The sequence below is a fragment of the Tachyglossus aculeatus genome, chromosome 16 (assembly GCF_015852505.1).
Source record: "Tachyglossus aculeatus isolate mTacAcu1 chromosome 16, mTacAcu1.pri, whole genome shotgun sequence".
Classification (NCBI taxonomy): Eukaryota; Metazoa; Chordata; class Mammalia; order Monotremata; family Tachyglossidae; genus Tachyglossus; species Tachyglossus aculeatus.
The window spans coordinates 43583890-43600145 of record NC_052081.1 but is presented as its reverse complement, the minus strand read 5'-3'; the positions used below and the strand labels follow the sequence as shown (position 1 = coordinate 43600145).

General features: G+C 55.9%; 1 protein-coding gene across 3 annotated transcripts in view; it reads right to left on the bottom strand.

Annotated features, from left to right (window-relative positions):
* Positions 1-293: 293 nt before the first annotated feature.
* Positions 294-16256, bottom strand: part of NFYC (nuclear transcription factor Y subunit gamma) — a 73039-nt gene continuing 57076 nt past the window's right edge. For 2 of the 3 annotated variants that reach the window (XM_038757740.1, XM_038757738.1), the window contains exons 4-10: positions 15078-15191; positions 12800-12895; positions 7774-7953; positions 5904-6062; positions 2999-3106; positions 1856-1915; positions 294-1180 (exon numbers count right to left, since the gene is read on the bottom strand). In XM_038757740.1, coding sequence (XP_038613668.1) covers positions 1061-1180; positions 1856-1915; positions 2999-3106; positions 5904-6062; positions 7774-7953; positions 12800-12895; positions 15078-15191 — 837 coding nt within the window. In that variant the 3' untranslated portion in view covers positions 294-1060. The remainder of the gene's footprint in view (positions 1181-1855; positions 1916-2998; positions 3107-5903; positions 6063-7773; positions 7954-12799; positions 12896-15077; positions 15192-16256) is intronic. The other variant, XM_038757739.1, reaches the window with a different exon arrangement.

Here is a 16256-nt window from a genome sequence, read left to right as displayed (position 1 = left end):
GAAAATAGCACCAGGCACTCCGATCCACAGACCCATCCGTCGGCCAGCCTCGCTCACACCCCATGGGCTAACTTCCCATCTGGGTCAACCTTGGTTGGTGGTCCCAGATGGTGATGTCACCACCACCAAGTTCATGTTGTGGATTCCCAGAACCTAAGGTGCCCAAACCAGCACCCCTTCCCATCCCAGCGCCAACTCTTCCCCTAGCTTGCCCTTCTTCCCCACCTGACCCACATCACGACATGGTCTTGTCTGTATCTGTACAAGGCCAGTCAAATAAAATGAATACAGGATATCTAAAAATGAGATTTATTGCATTTCATGCAGTTTGAAGTACATGCAGCGTTGGGGACTAGCATACAAGGTCATTTATAAAATAAAACCTAAAAGAAAAAAAAGTCAAACACAGGGCAGAAAGTTCCGGGCTGGCCCCCTGTGGATGGGAGGTAAGGGTCTTGGGAGTCCAGCATGGGCTAGGACATGGCTGGGCCTAACCAGGGGAAATTCACTCATGTAACATAAGGAATGCTTTTTGCAGAGGATGAAAAGACCCAACATTAAACATGGGGGGAGTCAGAGAACAGAAGGGGAGAAGGGCCAGAAACATCAGACTCGCAGGATGAGACGTGTTTACCTAATTCCAGCCAGGGGGTGATGAGGTGTTGGGGGAGAGGGGTGGGTGAGGTTCAGTCAGAGAGAGAGTCCTGGGGAGGGTGATGGAAAGACATCTCACCAGCCACCGTGTTCAATAAAATGCCAGAACAGTTTTTTATTATTATTATTAACAATGCTCCCCATTTTACCACACTGGACAAACCGCTCGATGGGTTGGAATTCTTGGAATCGCAAATCAAAAATATGGCACCTTTCGGTTGGAGAGATACCCTCTCCCCTGCTGGGCTGGGCACTGCCCCGGGGTTCCGACCGGCCTGCGGGGGCCCTGGGCGAGGCCAGGCGCCGCGGCTGGAGAGGGTGAGTGCGTGGCGCCGGGCTGCTGTGGCCAAGGCCAGCTGGGCTGGCTCAACTCTTCACGCTCCCGCAGCACAGGCTCCCGCCCTGCTCAGTCCCCCGTGACCTGGGGGGTCTGTCCGTCAGCGGGCTGGCTGGCGGACTGGATGAACATGGGCTGGGCGATGTCCTGGCCGGCGGGCATGGTCACTTGCTGGATCTGGTAGAGCTGCTGTTGAGGGAGGAGAGGAGGAGTCGCACGGTCAGGCCCCCGTGCCTGGTCAGGGGGTGGCCGCCGAGGGGGCTGTCAACAAGGGCCGTGGCCGGGCAGAGAAAGGGAAATGCGAATGAAACCGCACGAGCTAGTTGGGCTAGATGTGAAGAAGGACTTTCTGGTCACCAGTGGAGAGGAACTTTGGAGGAGGGGAGAGGCTGCAGGGTCTCCGTTCCACAGGGTCCATAAGGGGAGAACAGATGCCCCTTTGTCCTGGGTGGGCTAGTTGCTGGGCTACCTGGGGGCAGGAGGCTGGACTAGATGCCTCCCAAGGTCTCTTACCCAAAGTGGGAAGCCCAGAGGATGAGACACCTCCTGGGACCTGATTCCGGAGACAAGCCCAATCCCGGCGGTCCCAGAGTCTCCCAACAAGCTGGCCCACTTTTGCTTTCCCCCAGGCATCTCATCCCAGAGGGCGCCCGCCTTGCTCTTGATTCAGGAGCCACAGAGAGGAGACTGTGCTGGGGTGGTCCCCGCCATGACCTGAAGCTCCCGGCTCAGGCCGGCGGGGGCCTGAAAGCATGGCCAGAGGGGACTTGTCTGACTGTGGGATGGGTTTAAGGGGAAGGACCCTGGATTGGCTGGGGTGCTGGGGGAGGGGCCACGCTGGAGCCCGAAGGGTGTTGAGGATACCTGACCATCCGTGAACTGGCTGAACTGCTGCTGACCCTGCTGTACTTCCGTCTGTGTGATCTGCAGGGAGCAAGGAGAGCATGGTTGAGGGTGGTGCCCGACCTGACGCCGATAGCAGGAGAGACTGGGGCCACGGAGGCCCCATGGAGGTCAGGAGAGGCTCCCCAGGAATCTGGCTCCTGAGGAAGAAACAGTCCTCCCCACCGGACTCCTACCCTGAATCCCCAGCCAAGTCTCATCATTGCCTGGGCCCACAGAGCCGGGGTTTGTGCTGTACAATTAGGCCAGGGAGCCTGGGGGTTGGGGCGGGCTGATGGACTCGCCCCAGCTGAAGCCGGTTGTGGAATTAACACCAAGTGAGATGGGCAGCCCTTCCACTCTCCGGTGGTTGGGGAGAGAGAGAGAGAGCGGTTTTCCACCGCTTGTCTGACGAGAATCTGAAACAGCTTGGCAGGTGTGGTGGTGCTGGCTGGGCAGCCATGGTGGCAAACGCAGAACACTGTCCGGGCCAAACCTAGGAGGGGTGGGGGTGGGAGGGCAAGGGGCGGGGCAGGGGCCCAAAGAGCTAGGGGTGGGGTGCGTGGACATTGTCACAGGGCACAGAGCAGGCAGGGTGCCCACCAGACTCTATCCCCAGTGGTCACTTGCTCAACCTCTCGCTCCTCTCCCCGCTGAGGATCTCGGCTCTCATAACTACTGTGAGTGGAGACCACCCTGCTTGGCATCGGGTAGAGAAGGGCACCAGCGGGCACTTCTCTAGTCTGAGGACGGAGGGGGGAGAACCTGCTACCCACACCAGGGCCTTGTGAGGACAGGAGGAGGAGAGGGCAAGACTCCCAGAATGCAAAGGGGGAAGTAACGTTTCAGAAGAAACATCAGGGAAGCCTGCCAAAGCTCTGCTGGCTCACGGCTTACGGCTCCTCATTTTCTGCCTCTGATGCCCAAGAAAGTTCCCGCCTTCCCTTGTCTGTCTAAGAGCAAACAAGACCTGCACACTGAACACGAAGCCTGCCCCAGGATGTGTGGAAACCCACCGAGAAAGGGGGGAGGGCTACCACTGGAGACAAAACCCTGGGCTGGCCGGGCGGAGATGAGGAAGGTAGGAGGACTGGCTGGTCAGCCTGTGGGTGCCACGGCACATACCTGTTGTGCGTTGGTGGCGAGTGTCTGGATCTGCCCCTGGACGACCTGGGTGCCCGAGACGGGCTGTGCAAGGCGGATGTACTGCAGCTGACCGGCATTAAGTTGGACCTGTCAGGGGAGAACCCATGGGAAATGCTGTTCGCCTCAAACCCGGACCCTTCCTGTACAAGAAGGGGGCTCCCTGCCTGCTTTCCTCACCCCGACTCTATCACTGTCTGGTGGCCCCCAGGAAGTGGGGTAGGCAAGGAAACAGGGGGCTTCATAGATAGAATTGCTGCTAACACACCTGCTGGAAGCCTAAGTGAGGCCCTGGACTTCCCTGCAACTGCACTGTTCCTCAACTTGGGACTCTTGGGGCACCCAGAAAGCCTTAAGGTGGAGCAGATGCCAATGCCTGGAAGCAGGCCCTTTACAGGGCATCCTGCCCCCATGTCTGTCCAAGTGCCTGCCTACCAACCGGGGGCTGCCAGCTGCTTTCCAAAAGGGATGGGTTCAGGAGTAGCGTGGGCATTGCTTCCGGACTGGGCCAAAGGTGGCCATCGCAGCCTCTGGTGATCCAAGTTCCGCTTGACCAGGATTTCACTTAAGGAGGCTGGCACAGTGGGTCACCGCCCTCAGGCTAGGCCGCTGGAAAGGGAAGCCCAGGCTGAGGTCAGAGGGCCTGGGTCTGGGGTTCCAAGTGAAATTGCCATGGGTTCTCTGGACCGGACAGAATTACTTCCCAAATACCCTCCCGGCTCTGAGCCCAGATGAATTCATTAGGACTAGCGCCAGAAAACAATGAAGGCACCATTGCCTTCCCCGTACCACTGGATGAAGGCCCAGGGAGGGCGAGGACAGAGTCCCAGAGTCCATTCCCAACCTTCCTAGCCAGCCACTCTTTGCGAAACCAAACCCCACCGCTACCCTTGAGGGGTGTGGAGGGGGGCTCTGTGATGGGCACACTGGCACCTGTGGGCTCCCACCATGCCAACACTCCTGAGCTTATCACCTAAGAGCCCCACCAGTGACCGAGTGCAGATACTGCTGCCCACCGTCTCCCAGAGGGCCTCGCTCTCCTGCCGAGAGGGAGCCTCACTTCCCCAGAGCTCTCTACATCAAGCCAACGTTTGGCAAGAAAAATGCTGATATGGCACTAGGCTTCCAAGTGTGACAATGATATTGAGGGGACATGGGGGGAGATGGGGTGGAGAGAGAGAGCGGGAGAAAGGGAAAGAAAAAGAGAAAGGAGAGACTTCCTCAAGGCAGTAGCAATGTGGTCTAGATGAACCCACAGAAGGAAGCTTGGTGGGACAAAGTGAGGAAAAAGCAGTGGGTGGAAAGTGGAGAGATAAGGAAAGGAAATCAGCAAGATTAAAATGGAGACTGGGAAGACAAACTCTCTTCAAAACCCCGAATCCCACGGTTTCTAGCTGAGTGATGCACAGCTTCAGCAAGGCTCCTATGAAGAACATGACCCCAGGGGCTCGATAAAGAGGGCCTATCATTTTCTACTGGCCTATGTGCCATGAGGCAGGGCAGCTGGGGCAAGAGTGGGCCAACCCCATGGTGTGCTCCCCTCCAGTGGCAGTGCTGCCTGTGGGAAAGGAGGGGCAAATCCCACCTACTTGACCTACTACTTGTGGCGGTCATCTTGGCTCCAAGCAAGGGGCTGCCCAGTGGAGAAGAGGTGGAAGTCGGTCAGACCGGGGGGGGGGGAGGGGGATCAGAGGCCCTTAAAGAAAGCTGGCAGTGCTCTGTGTGCGACCGGAAGCCTCAAGCCAAACACCGATCTGACATTCAATGGATGGACAGGATGAAGGGGAGGGTTGGGAGGGAGGGATGCTGAGCATTTGCCTGTTTCTGCACCGGCCTCTCTCCAGCTTCTGGAGGGATGAATTGTTGGGGCTGCTCGGCTCCTGTTTCTGGGCTACCGTCATCCCTGGCAGAAGCAGCAAAATCTCTGGCTTGGGGAGGAGGCTGACCCAGAAAGACAGAAGGCAACTTATGGAGCGGGATGCAGTGCTTGATTGGCGGGGAGTGGGCGGAGGGGCAGGCGAAAAGAACCTTTCCAGGACTTTCCTGGCATGAGGGGCATCTTTCAGGCTCCCGGCAGGGAAAACCACCAATTGCCAATTACTCCAAGAGACAGCAGCCCTCACCTTCCCCAGGGGAACTGCCCCACCACCCCCCAGAAGGAAGGAACCGGTTCATTCCAAGTCATAAACACCCTTTGCTGCAGGCCCAACTGAGAACGGGCTTGAGTATAAGTTGTCTGTGGCTTTCTTGGCACTCATCTCTGCATCTCAAACCCCTCTGCTGGTTGTCTGGGCCCCTCCTCATCTGTCCCAAGCCCCTCCCGATGCACTTTGAGGCCCTGTGCTAACAGCCCACCTCACATCTCTGCTCTCCTCACCCACTCCTCCCAAACCCACTCACTCTGGCCCTCCCACGTGCACTTCCCCCAAGTGCTCAGGACAGTGTCCAATAAATGACTACTACTATTTGTCCACATCCTCCTCCTGGCCTGGAACTCCTTCTGCTTTCGTATCTGACAGATCACTACCCTCCCCAGTTAATAATAATAATAATGGCATTTATTAAGCGCTTACTATGTGCAAAGTAGTTATGAAGCCCTACTTAAATCATTTCTCTTCCAAGAGGTCTTCCCTGCCTAACCTCCTTCCTTGCCCACGCACTTGGGCCCATGTCCCTTAAGCACTTTGATTTTCACTGCCACTGCATTTATGTACTTATGCTAAACACCCTCTCACTTGTGGGCAGGGATCGTGTCTACCAATTTCACTGGACTGTCCTCTCCCAGAGGCTTAATACAGTGCTCTGCACCCAGTAAGCGCTCAATCGCTACCACAGGTTGACAGGCTGACGACTGCTCTCGCAGTTAGGGTGCCGGATGTGCTCTTACTGGTATCTGCTGGATCTCCCCCGTGTTGGTGATGATCTGCTGCATGACCTGCATGGTCTGTCCGGTTCCGCTCTGTGCCTGCTGCGTCTGGCCCTGTGGCTGCGCCTGGACGATCTGCACCTGCTGCCCTTCGCCCACTTGCATGGTCACCGGGGTGGTCTGCGGGTAGAGGCAAGGCAGGGTGTCAGGGCTGGGGGCCAGGGGCAGGGGCACTGTGGCCCACGGGTGAGAGCCTGAGTGGCAGAGACTGTCCGTGGCTACCTACGTTCATCAGCTCCTCAGCTGGTGCCGTGGGAACCGAGCACGGGATACTGGGAATAGTTGAGGGGACCGGGGATGGCTCTTAGGTTTGGGGAACCATATCTGAGCAGGCCCGCTTTACCCTGCAAAGCTCGTTGGCTGAAGTAATCCAAGAGGAACCAGCCCCACTCCCACCCTGCCCAATGCAATCCTGAATTTGACATCTGGAGGCACGGGGCCCTATTTCACAGGGAGCAGGGGTGCCCCCACGGATCCCAGACCCACCTGTCCCATCTCCCTGCCAAGACTACAGAGCTCCCCGTCAGGGTGATAAAGACCCAATCCGGAGACTTCCTGGCTCCTTGAAGCCCCGAGTCCAGGGCCCCTAAAATCCCTGTGTCCAATCTCAACACAAGATGGAAATGCTTACTCTCCACCCTGAGGGAAACGGAGTCCAGATTCCCCTTTCTTTTCATTTCCCTGAGGCAGATGGCACAGGGAATGGGACCAATGAGGTGAGCTGAGGCGGGCATGTTTCCCGAGACCACTTCCTCCCTTCATGGGGCAAAACTGTCTGATGGCTCTGGAAACAGAATGCTTTCCTGCTGAATCTTGCCTCTACCGTTTTGGGATTCAATCTCCTTGGGGTTTCCAAACGAAGCATGTGATGGGCATAGCATCTGCCTGGGCCTGCGACCGTCTGGAAGGGCTAGCCCTCTGCCCCTCTTACTAGGCTACTGGGCTGCAGCAGGCAGAGAGAGAGAAATGAGGAATGGGGCTCCAAAGAGTGACCTTCAGCAGGGGCCCTGAGCCCCTGAGACCCCCGCCTCCCTCCTGAAAGCTGAACATCGCCAGGGTTCTCAATGAAAACAAGGAGACCGAGCTGGTCAGGTACCAGCTGATGCTGTTGGGGAGAAAGGATACTAGCAGACCACCAGAGTAACTTTCCTGGGAGTGGTTTCCAAGTGTTTCTGACTCCTTTAGGGAACAGTGGTTTGGGTGATCACCAGTGCTGGGGAGGTCCGAGGAGCCAATCGGAAACCTTCCTGGACCTCTCAGTAAAAGAAGGTCCGGAGTGGGCACTGAGCCCCTGCTGGGGTATCGACCCTCTCAACTGGCACCTGTGTTTGTCGGGAAGGTTTCTGAGATAAAGAACATCTCCCTACCTCCGCTAAAGGATTTCTGAACTAGAGGCTCCCTAGAATGGAAATTCCTTGAAAGCAGGGATTGGATCTGCCAACTCCATTGGATTGTTCTCTCCCAAGCATTCAGTACAGGGCTCTACATCCAGCAGACTGTAAGCTCCTTGAGGCTAGGGTCATGTGTGGTAATGACTGAAATTCTTCCAAGCATGTAGTTCATTGCTCTGGCAGAGCAGATTGATTGCAAACTCCCTAAGGGCAGGAATTGGGTCCCCCCCATTTCTACTGTACTACACTCTCCCAAGCGCTTAAATACAGTGCTCTGCACCCAGTAGGTGCTCAATAAATACCACTGATTGAGCGCCTGAGTGATCCCGAGCAGACCCCATCAGTTTGTAGAAGGCTGGGAGGACCTTTGGGTTCCCCATGCCAAGCACGGAGGCCAGGGACACCGCCTCTGCCTCTTCCACAAAGCCCTCCGGGCTCACCTGTCCCTGCTGGGGCTGGGCGATGATGATCTGTCCGGGCTGGATGGTGGTGGTGGTGGTGGAAGTCGTGGTCTGCTGCCCCGGCTGCTGCCCCTGGACCTGGACCGCGGTAGGCTGTTGGGCCAGGGTGAAGTAGTACTGGACGGGCTCGGCCGGAGTCACGGCCTGGCGTACTTCTTCCTGCCGGGCGGGTGGGAGAAGAAGGAAAGGACCAACTTCTCAGCTGTGGCGACGGTGAATTTCCACTCCCCTCAACCCCGCCTCCCGCTCCCACCGAGCGCTGAGCTCTCCACATCTGAAGCCAAGGAGAAAGTGGCATGTGCGGAGTTCAGTTGTGCTACGGCCAGCCAAACAAAACAGATTTCCAGAGGCGCCGGAAAACCGGCCCCCAAAGTTCTGCAGCCCCAGGGCCACCCCCTGGTTCGTGATGAGTTGCAAACAGGCAAATAATTACTGCAGCGAAAACCCGTGCAACATCAGGGCTTGGCAGGAAGCTCCGTCACAGCCGGTTACTGGAGCCCGGCACTAATTGCCGGAGCGCTGGGAAGATGCTAACGAAGCATCGTGTCAGCGGAGCTGCCTCCTTATCCCCCAGTGCTGGGCCCTGGGGGGCTGCCAACGGCAGCCAAAGCCAGAGAGGAAGAAGGAAAACCCATTTCTTTCCCAATGACCCGATGCTGGAATCGGGATGGGAAATGACCGTGGGAGTAAGTCAACTGTTGTCACTGTCTGGCTCATAGGTGGGAGTGGAGGGTGGGAAGGGAGGCTACTCCTCCACATCTTTCCAAGTCCACAGAACTGACCCTATAGGCCACTGTGGCTTCCAACCTGAAAGGGTGTGGTGGCACGTTTCCTAGCTGGTTAGAGAGTGACTCGGGGCCCTGGAGAGTGGGCTGATGAGTGGTTATCCAGACCTTGGGGAGAGGTGGGGAAAGACACTTTCAGAAAACCACTGGGCTCGGGGTGGAGGGGGTGGGTGGAGGTGGGGGGGGGGCGGTGGACGTGGCAGAGTCCCTTCCGTTGGACTTGGCTGAAGTTCTCCATGGCGGAAGGAGTAAACAACCCTCTCCCAGCCTCCTTGACTTGACAGCTGAGAGTGTAGGATGTTTACACCCCCCACGGCACGGGTCCTCAATGGATCAGGAATTGCTGGGCTCCCCGGAGCCACATGGAGCAGGGCAGCAGGGAGGCCGGCGATGGGGCTTTGTCCCCTGGGACCTCCCTTTAGAGCTCAATGAGAGTCCCCGCGGGGATGACCAAACCCAACAGAAGCCAAAGAAGAAACCCTACCCAATCACGGCTCCATGCTGAATTCTGTAGTCTAATAAATTCACTTTCTGGATTTTGGACTTAATGGGGGCAGCAGGGGGGGAGAAAAAAATGACGTCTCTGAAAACATGAAAGAAATAGCTCCTTTGAGGTGTGAGAGGAGTGGCCTAACCCGCCCCCAACCCGTCCTCCTCCCCGTTCAACTGCATGCCCGGCTGGGGTAAGCTGTAAAGCAGAGAATAAAACTCAAATCTCAGAGTGGCAAACTTGGCTGAGGCTGGCAAACGCCCACGCTCAGATCGGCAGCCACCTAAGCTCGGCCCATGCTGGACACTTCTGGCACACTGCTTCTGGGAGGATGGGGGTGGCACTGCAAGCTACAGTAGCAAGGAGGGTCCTATGTGCTCGCTTGAGATGAGAGGACCGGCCACTTGGAAGACCTGGGAATGGCTCTCTGTGAGGCGGGGCCCAGGGCCAGAGGTGATCCAGCTGGCAGAGAAGCAGCTCTGGTCCTTCTCTAAAAAACAAGCTAGCCTGCACCCCAAAACGAGACCCAGTGAGCGCCTCCCTGGAGCCGGCGCCCAAGGTTGGGGGACTCACTCTTCCTGCGTCGGCAAGGCGGGACCCCGGAGCTTTTCTGAGGCAGCTGGGAAATCTCAATTAGTTTACTTTGCCACACAGTGATCCCGCCTGGGCACGTGAACCTGCAGGGCAGTGGGCCGTGGACCAAGGAGTGGAGGCACAGCTCCGAGGGGAGGCTTCCGGGAGCGGATGGGCTGGAGAGATGGCTGCTCCCAGTAAACCACTGGGTCGGGGATGGGAACTGCCAACCCTTTCCCAATCCTGCTTTGGTTCCTGATGGCTGAAAGAGACTCAGTGATACGGAGGCGTGGGTGAGAGGGCAGTGATGGCCTCTACCTGCTACAGGATTTTGAAGCACCAGGTGGGGAGGAGAGACGTTTGACCCAATTTCTGAGGGAAGCTGGGAAGCTCACTTAGAAGAACGCCCCGCCCGGGGAAATGACAGGAGGACTCCGGCAGGAGTGAAGCCCGACAAGTGACTCCACAGCCTCTTTGTCGCTAGGGTTTGCTCCCTGGCCCTGGCTTGAGGGCCGAGGTCGGCCAGAGGGATGAGAGATTGAGAAATCGACATTAACCCCCAAAGGCCATCCCTGCCGCCAGAGCAGGAGTACATGCTGCCACGTCCCTCCCAAGCCAAGGGGCGGGGGAGAGAGAGTGAGTGTGTGTTTTGCGCCCTCAGAAGTGTGGTGGCAGTGGTCCCACAAGGGTCAGAGAAGGTCCACAGTACCCTTGTAAGAGTGGGCCGATGCCAAGGAGATACCGGGACTCAGGGCATTCTTAAAGAGGCCATCCAGAGTCTCCCTAGAGCTGGCACTGGGCTGGACAGAGAGTCCCAAATGGGGCCATTTTTTTGGGGGGGGTTGGAGGGCAGGGAGTAGTGGACATACGATGCCCCATCCCAGTGGCCTCCAGGTAAAGGGATGAAAAACCTAGCAAAAAAAGATGGACTCAGGGCTCGGTTCACTCAGAAGCAGGCAAACTAACCCGGCTGCAGCCAGTGGGGACCCGAAGGGGAGGAAGTTCTGGCATTCTGGGCCTCTCCCTGCACAAGCTGGGGGCATTTTGGCGCAGGCTGGTGGGTCGGGCCGAATGTGGCAGCCTGCCGCTGTAAACATCCGACTGAAAGCTCCTTCGGCACCTTCCAGCTTCCAGTCAAGGATGTTTACAGTGGCAAAGACTGTCAAGGATGCACGGGGTAAGGCACTTGGTCCCTGGGGAACAAGCTTCGCTCCGTCTCGCTGGCTCCCGAGCGAAAGTGGTGGAGATGGCAGGAGGGGCCCTCTCCAGCCGCCCATCTCTGGGCTCGCTAACAACACACTGTCCACTCCAAGAGTACCAAAACGAGGCCCCTGTGCTCACCTTCTACAATCAATTCTCCTTATCTGCCAACCTTGGACAAGTCAGTAAGACTCTCTGGGTCTTGGTTTCTTCTCCTCTAAAATGGGGATAAGACATTCGTTCCCCCAGCCTCACACCCTGAGCGGCACAGGGATTGGGTCCAACCTGGTGATCTGTATCCTCCCCAGTACTTAACATGCTGCCTGGCCACTCATGTTTAATAAATGTCCTAAGTACAAGCAACGTGGGGGAGGGGTGGGGAGGGATCGGTATCTTGAAGTTGCAGGACAAAACTGGCAAAGTCCAACTGAACTCACAGGTGCCAGCACAACCCACCGACTCACTGGAGCTGCATTCCCCCAACATCCAGTGTCAGGTACCGTGTTGTTTAGGAAGCAGGCGAGGCGGATGGGGGTGCCGCCACCTGCCACACCATGTGTTCGGCTGCCTGTTTTTCCTGGAGCCTCCCAGAGGGGGAAGAGCCGAGGACAGGGGTTGTGATGTGACGGGCCATGAGGCAGTTGAAAAGGTGGGAGTGGTGCACGGTGGTAGGAAGGTACTACCTGGATCCCTAATGCCATCCCTTTAGGGGTCTGTTTGGCTCTTGTTCCTGGTTACTCTACCTTGAGAGGCAGTGTGGCCCAGTGCACAGAGCATGGGGCTGAGAGTCATGAGACCTGGTTTCCATTCCCCGGCTGTGTGACCTTAGGGGAGTCACATATTTCTCTTGGCCCTCAGTTTCTTCAACTGGACAATGGGGATTAGATTAGATTTCTGCCTCCCTTCCTCTTAGATTATGAACCTCGTGTGAGGTGGGGGCTAGGTCCATTCAGATTGGGCTCATACCTACGAGTGTTTGGTGCACCAGTATGTGTCTAATAAATATGGCCACAAGAGTAATTACTATGACTGCTCCACAACTCTGAAGCTAGCAACGGTCACCCTGCAATCAGTTCCTAGGAATGTGGAGCTCGCGTTGGAAATAGCCCCGCCCACAAACAGCTCAACTGTTGGGCAGAGAGCCTAGCGCCTGCAGCCCTGGCTGAGTAAAAAACACTAGACCTTTGACCTGAAGAAGCCAGGGTGAGGGTCGCCAGGGGACAATTCCCTCTCTTCCCCATCTGATAATGTGAACAAAACAGCGATTAAGTGCCAGTTCCCTGTGGGCAAGGGTCAAGTTTACCAACTCCATTTGTGTTGTATTTTCTCAGGCACTTGGTACACTGCTCTGCACTCCATAAGCGCTCAAGGAATACCACCACCTGACTGACGGTTTGCTGGGGTTTCAGAAGGACCGTTCCACCAATTCACCTTTCCTGCCCCTGAGCAATCCCCCATCTGTGCTCCCTCTAACTCTGAGCCAGGACTGGTCACAAGCTTCCTGGGAAAATGTGTATCCCACCCCTTCCCTCCTCTGTCTCTTACTAATCTCCGGCATAACAGGGGCCAGTGGGGCTGGAGCTGGTTTAGGGAAAGAGGAGGGAGAAGAACATTTAGTAGGCTGGGGCTGGAAGAGAAGGTGAGCCTAATAAGAGTAATAATAATTATGGTACATGTTAAGCACTTACTACATGCCAAGCACCATTCCAAGCACTGGGGTTAATCAGGTTGGACACAGTTCCTTGTCCCACATGGGGCTCACACTCTTTAAACCCCATTTTACAGATGAGGTAACTGAGGCCCAGAAAAGTGGCAGAGCCAGTATTAGAACCCAGGTCCTTCTGACCTCCAAGCCCGTGCCCTGTCCATAAACCACCCTGCTTCTCCAACGATGGTGCAGGGGTACTAGTGATGGCACTCTCTGCTCACGGGCACTGGCAGCACCCACCCAACTCACCTGGCGCTTCGGGGGTTTGAGTTCATCCCGGGGAACGATGTCGATGAGGAAATCGAACTGGTCAAATTTGGTGATTGCCATAGCGATGTCATTCCGCTGAAATGGAAACCAGAAGGGCATTCAGGCTGGGGGCAAGAGTCCCCAAGCCCCTATGTGTTTGATGAGAGACACTGATGGGATGCTGGCATCCGCCTGGTGCATCCACTGGCATTCGCCCAGAGAGCTGCCGAATGGTCTGACGGGGCAACCTCACATAAAGAGGGAGGCCTGACCCCCAAGCAATGTGGAGGAGACTGGAGGGCGCAGCCGCTGTTGGAAACAGTACAGGAGGCGACGACAGTTCAGGCCGGTTAACAGACGTTAACTATGTCAGGAATTGGCTTCTCAACTGCCAGAGACTGAAACCGGAGGCAAAACCAGCAATATGGAAGCGGGCTGGTTCCTTTGTTTCTAGCTCTCCACTGTCCTTCAAAGGGCCCAAATCACCACCCAGTGAACATAGTAAGCGCTCAATAAATATCACTGATAGATCGATCTAGGTCTCCTTGAGGGACTGCCTTAAATCCCATAGGGGGCAATCCTGCTGCTTGCAGGCAGAGGCTGGGCTCATCGCCACCTCCCAGACCAAGTCTTTCCTCAATGCTCTGCCTTAAACCTTGATAGCTTGGAGACCTGGGTTTTAATCCCAGTCGTCTCTCATCTGCTGTGTGGCGTCATGAAAGTCTATCTATCCTGGTACTTGGCCCACAGTAGGCGCTGAAGAAATACTACAATTATTAGATCTTCCTGAAATGAGGCCATGACCCGAGAGGTCCAGTGAGCACTTGGAGCTCGGGGTGGTTCTACTTGAGGGTGTGAGAGAGGGCCCGGTAATTTGGCTTTCACCAAGCGCGAAGCTGCCTGTCTCCGGGCAGTGACATGAAAACAGGGTCAAAACCTCAGATGATCCCAAACTTCACGGCATTATGCATGCTGGTTCTTTGGACAAAACAGCAGGTGGATGGAAAATTTCCGTTTCTTCCTTCCGTTGATGCCGTAATGGCCCCAGGCCACTGAAATGCAAAACTCCAGCCCAACGATCCTGCCAACTGTGCTCTTGATAAGATAGCTGTTGGCTTGAATATTACACAGCCGCTCCCCAAACCTGAGGCTGGCCATGACTGGACTCTGACAGAGCTCATGAAGGTGAGAGAAAAGGGCCGGGGGGTGGGGGAGGTTCTCAAATTCTCCATGACGTCAACTGCTCATATAAAAACCGCTCACCCAGGCAGGAGGAAACAGGGGCAAAAACAACAACAACAAACTACAGGAGAGAAAACAAAACGGCAGGACAGGGCAGGACTTCGGCTCTGGATGCTCTCCCGTAAGCATGAAGGGTGCTAGGACTGGTCCTCATCACACCAGAGCTGGACGACCATCACAGAGGGGATGGGGATTTGGCCATTAAACAATGCAAAAGCTGCTTTACTTTTTTATGGTGTTAAGCTCCTACTATGTGCCAGGCACTGATTAAGCACTGGGGTAGATACACACTAATTAGGATGGACACAGTCCCTGTCCAAAATAGGATTCACAGTTCCAATCCCCATTTTACAGATGAGGTAACTGAGGCACGGGAGTTAAGTGGCTTGCCCAAGGTCACAAGTAGTGGAGCTGGGATTAGAACCCAGGTCCCTCTGACTCACTCCCAGGACTGTGCTCTATCCACTAGACCACACTGTTTTTCTGAATGAAAAAAAAAAAAACAGAAGGGCAGGGTGAGGTGGGACAGGTCCGAGAAGTCTGAGACCCTCGGGTGACGGCATGCTCCATCGGGTCTGGGACTGAAAGGCTGCTGGGTTTCCACCGGCCTCCCCTCCGGGGGGGTGTCGGTCCTGGCTTCACTATGGAGACGCTAGGCTCCAACCCAGCACTGCCTCCTTCCTGGGATCACATAAATGGAAGGACAAGCTTTTGCGTTTTGGTTCTCAGTAACTGGAGGGAGCGGGTCCAGGAACCCTGTGGGAATTGGAGCCTCTAAGTCACGGGGGCCAGCGGAATGACAATTATGTCTCTTCAAGAGCCTGAGGACATTACAATGATCCATGGCCAGAGAGGAATGGTAGGGAGACGGGGAAGCCAGTTACCATCCGTCTGCATGACATATCAGAACATTTCTAGCCCTAGCTAACGTGTCCCGCACCCTTACAAGACCCCAGGAAGGGGAAGTGAGCCCCCCTCTGGTTCCCCAGCATTTCCATGCCCTCGCCACTGGCCGCCCCCATCAAACCCCAGGTACCTGGAGCGTTCTGCGCTTGTTGTCTTCTGTGTGTATCCACGCCCGCAAGGTCAGCTCTGTGATGAAAATCTGGGCAGCCTTGGCAAACAGGACAGGGGCTTCGGCACTGATCATCTGCAACAGAAACCAGGCATTGCCCTCAACTGCCGCTGGCCAGGGCAGGCCCCCATCAACTCTCAACTAAATTCCACCCCAAGCAGCCCCTGTCCCTCATGCTGGATCGGGCTGGATCAGACTGGACCGGGCTACAGACGGAGTGGCTCTGAGACCATCCGGGCTGGGGGCCCGGGCCTTAAAGGAGCCCCACTATCCTTCCCAACAGCAGTTTGGGGGCAGAAGACCGCCAGAGGTGGGGTGGGGGTTCCACCCATTTGGTATTCGCCCCACTCCCCAACTCCACATACCTTTAAATTATTACTACAAATTACTTATTCATTAATGCCTGTCGTCCCCCTTAGACCGTAAGGTCATTATGGGCAGGAGCATGTCTGCTAATTGTGCTGTACAATTAGCAGAAATGTTCCCTGCCCATAATGAGCTTATTTTATTGTACCCTCCCAAGTGCTTAGTACAGTGCTCTGCATGTAGTAAGCACTCAATAAACACCACTGATTGACTGGGGGTAGGGAAAGAAAGCAGCGAAAGACTCTTCCCCCTACAAGAAGATCCATCCTACTGGAGTGAGAACCGTGGGGGACACAGAGGACCAAGTTTCCTAACTCCCTCCTCGCCAGGGCTTGAGACCCAAGCACTGAGAGAGGGGGTCTTTGGCTGCGCAATCTGAAGTGTCGAAGACTTTGGGGACGAGCTCAAGCCCCAGCAAGCTGCTGGAGCTACAGAAATGGTTAGCCAGCGTCTTCCTGACTACCTAGAACTGTCCAGACTCCAGCCTCTCAGGGCCTGGCGGGTCTCAGCTGTTTTCCGATCATCAGCGGCTCTTTAGGGCCTCCAGGAAAAGAGACACTATCCCTCACTCACCGGGGAGGAGCAGGGCACTCCCCACCCCCAAATGCAATCATAATCACTCATTTCAGCTCAAGGGACACCTTCATTTCTGAACCAGTTTGTTGGGTTGATTCCACCTCGGGCTCTGGGGAGAAGGGAGGAGTGATACCCACTGGTAAGGTTTTAGGGGGCTGTCATTTCGGGTTCCCCGGGGTCCTGTTGGAAACCAAATCT